At 38.3% G+C, this 10,625-nt stretch overlaps 1 protein-coding gene across 1 annotated transcript; it reads right to left on the reverse strand.

Annotated features, from left to right (window-relative positions):
• Window positions 1–4,552: 4,552 nt before the first annotated feature.
• LOC144961280 (uncharacterized) lies at window positions 4,553–8,408 on the reverse strand. Its single transcript, XM_078894531.1, has 2 exons — window positions 5,784–8,408; window positions 4,553–5,055 (listed from the first exon to the last, which is right to left on the reverse strand). Exons 1-2 carry the CDS (start codon window positions 8,266–8,268, stop codon window positions 4,553–4,555), a joined length of 2,988 nt encoding a protein of 995 aa, XP_078750657.1. The 5' UTR covers window positions 8,269–8,408.
• Window positions 8,409–10,625: the final 2,217 nt, after the last annotated feature.

A 10,625-nucleotide genomic window follows, 5' to 3' on the forward strand; every position in this document is an offset into this window, starting at 1 on the left:
TTCGGGGGTTTTTGATAAAAAAAGCAATTACTTTTTGTTACAAAATGCACCAAATCCCAACAAAATGGGGCAAAGTTATGGGAAGTAGGCAAATAATGGGGAGTGAACCTGAGACTAAGGGAAGTGTACACCAGTAGGGAGTGAACCTGAGACTATGGTTTTCGGCGAGTTTCAGCGAGTTTCACATAAAAGCATTCACTTTTTCACGAAACCCTGCAATATCCGACAAAGTTTATGGGAAGTAGGCAACAGTGGGGAGTGAACCTGAGACTCAGGGAAGTGTACACCCGTGGGGAGTAAACCTGAGACTTTGGTTTTCGGCTGGTTTCAGGGAGTTTCACATAAAAGCAATTACTTTTTTTTAGAAACCCGGCAATATCCGACAAAGTTATGGGAAGTAGGCAACAGTGGGGAGTGAACCTGAGATTCATGGAAGTGCACACCAGTGGGGAGTGAACCTGAGACTCTGGTTTTTGGCGGGTTTCAGCGAGTTTCACATAAAAGCAATTAATTTTTTACGAAACCAGGCAATATCCGACAAAGTTGTGGGAAGTAGGCAACAGTGGGGAGTGAACCTGAGACTCAGGGAAGTGTACACCAGTGGGGAGTGAACCTGAGACTCTGGTTTTTGGTGTTTTTCAGCGAGTTTCATATAAAAGCAATTACTTTTTTACGAAATCCAACGAAACCTGGCAATATCCGACAAAGTTATTGAAGTAGGCAACAGTGGGGGATGATCTTGAGATTCAGGGAAGTACACTTGTGGGGAGTGAACCTGGGACTCTGGATTTTGTAAAAAAGCAATACCAAGGGGGAGGGGGAATTACTTTTTACGAAGCCCGCCACAACCCGACAAAGTTATGGGAAGTAGGCAGCAGTGGGGATTGAATCTGGGATTTGGACACCGATGAGGATTGAACCTGGGACTGCGAGAGGCTGGTACCAGTGGACAGTGAGCTCAGAATGTACTTTTATTTCGAAACCTACTGAAATTGCCAAAAGTTATGAGAAGGGGGCACCATTGGGCAATGAACCGGGATTCAGGGAAGTGCACACTGGTTGGGAGTGAACCTGGGACTGTGAGAAGAGGTTATCAGTGGAAATGAACCTGGGACTATGGAAGATAGATACTAGTGGGAAATGAAGCCGGACTATGGGAGTTGGGTACTAGACGAGAATGAAGCAATTACTTTTTTACAAAACCCACCGAAAAACCATAGACTTAGGTTTACTCCCCAATAGTCTACACTTCCCTGAGTCTCGGGTTCACTCCCCCACTGTTGCCTACTTCCTTTCCATAACTTTGTGGGATATTGTCGGGTTTCATAAAAAAGTAATTGCTTTTTTTACGAAACCAGTCCCAGGTTCACTCCCCAATGGTGTACACCTCCCTGAGTCCCAGGTTCACTCCCCACTGCTACCGACTTCCCATAACTTTGTCGGGGTTCGGCGTGTTTTGGCAGGTTTCGTAAAAAAAGAAACACCCCTAAAAATACCACCTGTATTCAGAAAATAGATGTCAATTGTAGTCTAATATTCAGTATATCTATTTAAATCATTATTATTATTATTATTATTATTTTATTATTATTATTATTTATTATTATTATTATTATTATTATTATTATTATATTATTATTATTATATTATTATTATTATATATTATTATTATTATTATTATTATTATTATTATTTATTATTATTATTATTATATTATTATTTATTATTATTATTATTATTATTATTATTATTATTATATTATTATTATTATTATTATTATTATTATTATTATTATTATTATTAATTATTATTAAATTATATTATTATTATTATTATTATTATTATTATTATTATTATTATTATTATTATTATTATTATTATTATTATTATTATTATTATTATTATTATTATTATTATTATTATTATTATTATTATTATTATTATTATATTATTATTATTATTATTATTATTATTATTATTATTATTATTATTATTATTATTATTATTATTATTATTATTATTATATTATTATTATTATTATTATTATTATTATTATTATTATTATTTATTATTATTATTATTATTATTATTATTATTATTATTATTATTATTATTATATTATTATAATATTATTATTATTATTATTATTATTATTATTATTATTTATTATTATTATTATTATTATTTATTTATTATTATTATTATTATATTATTATTAATTTATTATTATTATTATTAAACGTAAATTTTAATATAATACGGCAATTAATTCACGGAAGTACATCGCTCAATTAATAATGGCAGAAAGTCTGGCCACATATTTATAATGAATCGGGTTTGTCTTAGATGACCAAACAAACAAACAAACAAACAATAACAACAACAACAACAACAACAACAACAAATGAGACAAACAAAAAAAGCAAGATTTTAAAAGGTAATAAACAATAGAAGAGCACATCAATGAAAAACAACAACGAGATTATAACACATAAAAGATATTCGTAATAAATCGATAACTGATTAAATTACTCGAACTACTTGATTAAAAAAATAATAATCATAATAATGATGATGATGACAATTACAACAACAACAACAATAATAATAATAATAATTGTAAGTAAGTAGAAATAATAATAATAATAATAATAATAATAATAATAATAATAATAATAATAATAATAATAATAATAATAATAATAATAATAAATAATAATAATAATAATAATAATAATAATAATAATAATAAATAATAATAAAAGAACAATAGTATAATATCAACATTAAAGCATACTACTAGCAAATAAAATTATTAAAACAAAAGTTTAAAAAATATCAATAGACAGAAGGAATTTTTAAAATATTGGGGAAAAAAAAAAAAAGTTATCCCTGCCGGGATTTGAACTCTCGAACCTTAAGCTCAGAGTCAAACAGCTTATTTCCACCAAGCCATGGTGTCACTGAACATTTAGTGACATTAATCATGTGTATTTAGATATTTAAAAATGCATTTGAATACCACTCTTACTTTGATATTTTGAACTATGTTAATTGCACTATAGCAGAAATTAAAAAATTACGATCAAAATATTTTTACAACTTTGAATCGGGCTGTCAGTTACTGCACGTGTTCAATCTGGAAGTAGGTCAGTAGTTCGACCGAGATTGTCGCACTTTTCACTCTCTCTATAAAAAAGAGTTCCTTGTGGATACTGAATAGTGGCAAAGCACTATTCAGTATCAGATACTGAATAACCACTTCCTTAAAAAATAATTGGCAAGTGTTAGGTATCATTTTAAACGTCAGAAAATAATCTTTATTTTCATATAAATCATTTTTATTATGGATGGAAAGTATGGAAAAAATTAAGGATAAATGAAAAGGGGGAAAAATATGAGGTTTTTGTCCTAAAAAGTGGGGTTGATGGCGGAAAAAATAAAATAATGAGCGAGTGTATCAATTTTGATGAAATTTGGCAGAGATATTCTTCAATTAATTGTCTATCGATGTATGAAGTATAATTAAAATGTATCCATAATTTAAAAAGTTCTTATAATTCAAAAATTTATAAATTTTTATTACATAAGCTTTCTGAGAAATACAATCAGGAATTAAGAATTAAATACACCGTTAGAAAGCTTGTTTTGTGCCCTTTATAATGATACCAAAGTTAGTCACATAGGTTCACAAATAACGCCATGGTGACCAAAACAGTAAAGGGTCAAGAATAAAGTTCCAAAAAACGGGTTTCACCTTACAGTGAGCCTATCGGCGGCCACTGGACTGGAGTTATCAAAGTGCCTATCTATACCAGGACAAATCATTCGTTTGGACAGAAAAATAAATAAAAAACTTACCGCTAACCGTCAAAAGCAGTTTAGATTTGAAGATGCATTTGTTTTCTATCAAAAAACATTCGGTACTAGACAATCCTTGATGAATTTCAAAAGTTGTGTAGTGTTTGAAATTAGAGAGCCTCGCCTTTGGCCGACCAACCTCCGCTGCACGTCCAACTCGCCTTGAGCATGCATTCACGTAAAATATAAAGATTTTTTTAAAAAAACCTACCTCTGTTTCAAAAACCAGCATCTTTCACCTTTCTAAGAAACATTTTGATTTTTCAGAACTTTAGTTCGTTAAAAAATACCGGCCAATCTGACCCGTTGAGTTGAATGAAAACGAAATTTTGTTGTTTACACGGTTCAAAGGAAATGCCGTAAATAAGCTTTCATGGACTTCCTGTGTTGTTTTTACAGTGTGACGTGACCGTTTTGAGAAATTTGTCGTCTGCTACAAATAATTAGACCGGTAGGGGGTAGATATTTTCGTTGGAGCAGAGAAAAAGTGAGTATTATTTCTTGGACTTGTAGAGAGGCCTAGGGTCCACCAGCAGTCAAGTTGATTGAATAAAAGAAAAAAAGGCCTTTTTTATCCGCCGCCACCACCACCATGAGAGTGGAGGGTGAGGGGGGGGGGGGGGGGGGGGTGTTGCATGAAGACGAAAGGGAGACGTGTCGCTTGGTGACCTTGTGTGACATATTTATTATTTTATTTATGCCCGTCACTCCTAGTGGAGCATAGGCCATCGACAACAGTCCTCCATCTTCCTCTGTCCTGGGCCATCTTCTCCAACTCTCCCCAGGTGTGTCCCATCCTCTTCATGTCCGCCTCCAGGTCTCGCCACCAGGTGTTTCTAGGCCGCCCTCTCTTCCGTTTTCCCTGGGGGTTCCATCTCAGCGCCTGCCTAGCGGTGTTATTGGTTGGCTTCCTCAGGGTGTGCCCAATCCATCTCCATCGGCGGCGTCTGATTTCGTCTTCTGCTGGCATTTGAGATGTTCTCTGCCACAGGTCTGCGTTGTTGATCCTGTCTGGCCAGTGAATCTTGAGGATCCTTCTGAGGCAGCTATTGATGAAGGTCTGTACTTTTCCGGTGGTGGTCTTCGTGGTCCTCCAGGTCTCCGCTCCATACAAAAGGACTGACTTGACATTTGAATTGAAGAGTCTTATTTTGGTTCGGGTTGACACCACCTTGGAGCTCCAGATGTTTTTAACCCATAGAGGCCCGCTTCCCCTGGAGTCGCCCGCGACTGTTGAGGCCCGCATCGCCCGTCATCGCCCGCGGCCCCCGAGAAAAAACGGATCATGTTTACTTTGTTATTGCAACGAATCACTTCGTTTTATTCTAAACCGGAAACATCGTAAACGTAATGCGATCGTTCTATTTCCGTTTCCTTTTTACCGCACGTTTATATCGTTGATAGCAAGTGAGTAATCGAATTCAGAAAAATGGCATTCCCATACCTCACGAGTTTGTTGCGTGGCGCTAGAAATGATGTTTTGGAGAGTGGTGTAGACAATGAAGAGGATTTTGGAAATGAAAGCGATATCGAACTAGAAAGAGAAGATGTAAACGATGGTGGGGATGGACAAGACGAGGCGTTAGCACCCGATCAAGGTGATTCGGACACTGAATCGGAGTCCAAGATTGACGAAAATGACGGGAATGGGGGTGCGGGGAACGAGTTTTTTTTTTTAATATTTTTTTCCCAATTTATTGAAATCAAAACATGTCATGTTATATATCATTCGAAAGCAAATTTATCTGGCTATAAAAAGGAATTAAAATTATAATTTTGTTAAAATTATAATTTTATGTCATTTGGTTCTCGTTTAATAATTTTTTAACTTTGTGTTGGTATTTTTTTGTTAAGAGTTATGCCCCTTACACTGGGCCTCAGGGGAATTTTTTTTTAGTAAACACCGGGCCTCTATGGGTTAAGCTGCAAGTATGCTACCCTCGCCTTGCCAATTCTTGCCTTTACGTCTGCATCTATGCCACCCTGTTTATCTAATATGCTGCCTAAATACGTGAAGTGGTCAACCTCATCCAGTTCGCTCTCGTGCAGTTTGATTGGTTCTTTACTATTTGTGTTTATTTTGAGGACCTTTGTTTTACCCTCATGGGCCCTGAGTCCGATTTGTGATGACTTTGCTGTTATCTCTGTTGTCTTGTCCTGCATTTGTTGGTGATTGTGGGACAGCAAGGCCAAGTCATCTGCAAAGTCCAAATTGTCGAGCTGGTCGAACAATGTCCACTGAATCCCATTTCTCCTACCTGCCACTGCTGACCTCATTGTCCAGTCAATCGCCAAAAGGAAGAGAAAGGGTGACAGAAGACATCCCTGTCTGACTCCAGTGTTCACATTGAAGCTATCTGTCAGTTGTCCCCCATGGATTACTCGACAGGTCACTCCCTCGTAGGAACTTTGGATCAGGCTGACTATTTTTGTTGGAACCCCATAGTGGCGGAGTATTTTCCATAAGGTTTCTCGGTCCACACTGTCAAACGCTTTTTCATAATCAACGAAGTTGATGTACAACGGGGAATTCCACTCTAATGATTGCTCAATTATGATGCGTAGGGTTGCAATTTGGTCGACACATGATCTATTCCTGCGGAAGCCAGCCTGTTGGTCGCGAAGGAGGGGGTCAACAGCACTTTTAATTCTCTCCAAGATTATTCTATTAAAGACTTTTCCTGGCACTGACAGAAGCGTTATTCCTCGGTAGTTGTTGCAATTGCTGAGGTCGCCTTTCTTAGGCAGTTTGACGAGGTACCCTTCCTTCCACTCTGTTGGTACTTCTTCCTCCTCCCAGATCTTCTTGAAGAGAGGATAAAGCATTTCTGTGGTCGTTTTTAAGTCCGTCTTTAAAGCTTCTGCGGGAATGTTGTCTGGCCCAGCTGCCTTGCCATTCTTCAATAGTTTGATAGCGTTCCTGATCTCCTCTTTAGTCGGGTGTCTACAGTTGATGTCAAGGTCTGTATCAGCTGGGTTGATGTTTGGGGCGTTCGACGGAGCTGGTCTGTTCAGAAACTCTTCAAAGTGAAGAGCCCATCTATTTAGTTGCTGTTCCTTTCCCAGGATGGTGTTTCCTTCTTTGTCTTTGACTGGTCGCTCGGGCCTATTGTTTTTCCCCGACAGTTTCTTTGATATGTCATACAGCTGTTTCATGTTGTTGCTGGCTGCTGCTTTCTCTGCTTCTTCCGCCAGGCTGTCAATGTATTTGCGCTTATCTGTTCTTGCACTCCTCTTAACTTCTCTGTTGGCTTCTATGAAGTCTTTCTGTGCCTTTGCCTTTGTGGCTCTTGTCCGGCAATTGTTTATGACTGCCTTCTTTTGCTTCCTTGTCTGGATCTTTTGCAGTGTTTTGGCTGAAATCCATTCCTTATGGTGGTGTCTCATCGGCCCAAGCACTTCCTGACAGGTTGTCTTGTGTCCTTCTTTCACTTTCTGCCAATCATCTTCCACACTGCTCTCTTCCAAAAACTGATCTTTTAATACTTTATACATATTGGTGAGAGTCAGACTGAATTTTCCTCGGGTATCTGGATCTTTCAACAAATTGACATTGTACTTCTCTCTTTTCGTTGCTTCCATCCAATTTCTCTTCAGTTTTAATTTCAGCCTTGCTACAACCAGGTGGTGGTCCGATGCAACGTCTGCTCCTCTTTTCACCCGTACATCCATCAGGGACCTTCTGAATTTCTTAGCTATGCAGATGTGGTCAATTTGGTTTTCGGTAACAAGGTCGGGTGATACCCATGTAGCCTTATGTATTCTTCTGTGGGGGAAAGTGCTACCTCCAATGATCAGGTTATTCATAGCACAGAAGTCTGCAAATTTCTCCCCATTCTCGTTCATTACTCCCAGTCCATGTTTTCCCATCACTTCCTCGAACCCTGTATTATCTGTCCCTATCTTTGCGTTAATGTCACCCATGAGAATGTTCACATCTTTCTCTGGATTCTGCAATCTGTTGTAAAACCTGTCTTTTACCTCTTCGTCATGTTCATTTGTTGGTGCATAACACTGTATTATATTCATTGTGATCTTCTTCACTTTTGTTCTGAAGGAAGCTCCGATAATTCGCGGTCCATGTGCTTCCCATCCTAACAGGGCCTGCTGTGCAGATTTTGACAGCATGAGTGCCACACCTTCTGTGTGTGGAGCGTTCTCTTCTTCGTGCCCGGAATACAGTAAGAGCTCTCCTGTGATCAGTTTCTTCTGCCCTGACTGGGTCCAACGGGTCTCACTGATTCCAAGCAGTGTGAGGTTGTAGCTTTTCATTTCTGCTGCTACTTGGTTGGTTTTTCCCGTCTCATACATGGTCCTCACATTCCATGTTCCGACGTTGATGGTTCTGGTCGAAAGAAGGAAAGTCGGCCTTGTAGCTTCCTCTCGGCTTTCACTGCAAAGCGTCATGTGTCGCAAAGACCCTTCCTCTCCCAGAACAGTAGTAGTTGGGTTTTCTTTCGTCGACGTTTCTGTAGCGGCTTGTGTTTTCCAGGGTGGAGTTGCTGGCCCTACGCCTAACCCTCCTCCTTTCTCATCCGGGCTTGGGACCGGCAATGGCGGAGTTTTGTGTGACGTAGAGCATCTCAAGGATGCTGGCAGCAGTTGCAGGTGTTCTTAACCCCTTAACGGCGAAGCTAATTTTTTTCTTTTAGATAATAGTTTGCTTTTATCTTTATTATTGTTAACGGGGAATACAGCGTTTCCACCAAGAGAGCAGTCAGATTATCGCAACTCGGACTTCAATTGTCTATAATCGTTTTGCCGTTACTTGTCTTTTGATGATAGAAGATTTGGTGTTAGGTCAAAGATCGAATTTCGCCGCTAAAAGGTTGCATTGCTACTGGATTTGCTCCCCCCCCCCCCCCCCCCCCACCTTTTTTTTTTCTTCTTATTTTTTCACCTTAGTATTGTTGATTGCTATTTCCTTTTTTATGATTAGCAAGTGCCGTAGGAGTCTCACAGGATGCAGGAGTACTGCAATTAACCCTTTGCCAGTGACACTGATTTTTTTGGTTTTCAAATAATAGTCTTCATTTATATTATTTTTTAACGCAGAAAAAAAAAAAAACGTTTCCACCATAAGAGCAGTAAGAATATTGATAAAAAGCGCTTTGAGCACGTTGGGTGGATATTGCCCTATATAAAAGCTCATGTTTTTAAATTGTATTTTGTTTTTTGTCTTTTGATGAAAACGGTAAGATTTTATTTTTGGTCCAAGTAAGATTGATATTCGCCTTTAAAAGGTTAAGTTGTTTTTTTTTTTTTTTTTCAGGTTTTTGTTTTTTTTTCAAATGCCTAGTGAGAGAGAAAAAACAAAACAATCATACATGTATCTGCAAACAGCAGAACGTTTTCATTTTACAATGAGATGGGAAGGGGAAGGGATAACATTATGGCAAGAGAGAGAGAGAGAGAGAGAGAGAGAGAGAGAGAGAGAGAGAGAGAGAGAGAGAGGGAGGGAGAGAGAGAGGGAGGGAGAGAGAGAGAGAGAGAGAGAGAGAGAGAGAGGGAGAGAGAGAGAGAGAGATGGGTGGGGGAATGGGGGGGGTGGGGGATAGTAAGGGGGAATGGGAAAAGATGAAAGAAACAATGGGTTGCCTGATGATGTAGATCAAAGGAATGTTACAGCGGTGTTCACGGAGCGTACTTCGTGAAACTTTAACCTTTTACAGTGACAGTTTTTTTTTCTGCAGATTGCTTATGCAGAATAAATCGTTTCCACCAAGAGAGCAGTAGTAAGAGTATATTTCGACTCGGGCTTCAATTAAACTATAAATCGCAAAGCTTGTTTTTTAATGATAACATTAAGACTAAGATCTGGAGTTTGGGGAGTGTAAGATGGAATCTCGCCAATAATGGTTAAAATTGTTTTGATTTTTAAAAACATAACACACACACACACACACACACACGAGCGCACGCGGTCACGACAACGAGGACCATCTATTGCATGTGTTGCAACGGTAAATCAGTTTACGTGTACGTAGATCCTGAGGCGAGATGCCCCGTTACCGTGTACGCACCCCCCCCCCCCCCCCCCCCAAAAAAAAAAAAAAAAAAAAAGAAAGAGACACACACACATACACACACACGCGCACACACACACACACACACACACACACACACACACGCATGCAGTCTCGCATCCGCTACGAACTAATTTTGCGCACCAATTTTTACTGCACTAATGCACCAAATTGCATTTGGTTTGGCCACTTGGCCTCCTGTAACCAACTTTTTTGGCTTCCTCTGACTTTCCCCGTTATATCGTTTTACTCTGGTACCGGTAAAACTTATTTTATTTGGCAATCTAAATATCTAAATACAACACGTGCTAACGCCACAGATTGCATTTGCTAATGCTTCTATATATACGAATTTTCCTTATCCTATCTAAATTGTTTAACAAATCTAAAGAGTTTTCGCGAGGCTAAGGTGGGTTTGGTGGTATTTGGGCTCCTGCCGAGGAATCTGGCCTCTTGCTATAGCTAGTTTGGTCTCTTACTCAAAAATGATCTGGCAACCCTGCCTGGCTAGGCGGAACCTTGATAACAGAAACGATACCCACACGATTTCGCGAGGAATTAATCATGAAAACAATTAGGATATAATTTCAACACAACTTTTGAAATTCATCAAGGATTGTCCATTACCGAATGTTTTTTGATAGAAAACAAATGCATCTTCAAATCTAAACTGCTTTTGACGGTAAGCAGTAAGTTTTTATTTATTTTTCTGTCCAAACGAATGATTTGTCCTGGTTA

Source organism: Berghia stephanieae, unplaced genomic scaffold (assembly GCF_034508935.2).
Source record: "Berghia stephanieae isolate SIO BIC M18660-M18661 unplaced genomic scaffold, UCSD_Bste_1.3 scaffold201, whole genome shotgun sequence".
Lineage (NCBI taxonomy): Eukaryota > Metazoa > Mollusca > Gastropoda > Nudibranchia > Aeolidiidae > Berghia > Berghia stephanieae.

Excerpts from the sequence above, each read along its gene's own strand:
- LOC144961280 (XM_078894531.1), bottom strand. The coding sequence starts at position 8,268 with ATGACGCTTTGCAGTGAAAGCCGAGAGGAAGCTACAAGGCCGACTTTC. Across the intron at positions 5,056-5,783 it reads GAGGGTAGCATACTTGCAGC|TTAAAAACATCTGGAGCTCC; the intron begins TTAACCCATAGA and ends GGCCTCTATGGG.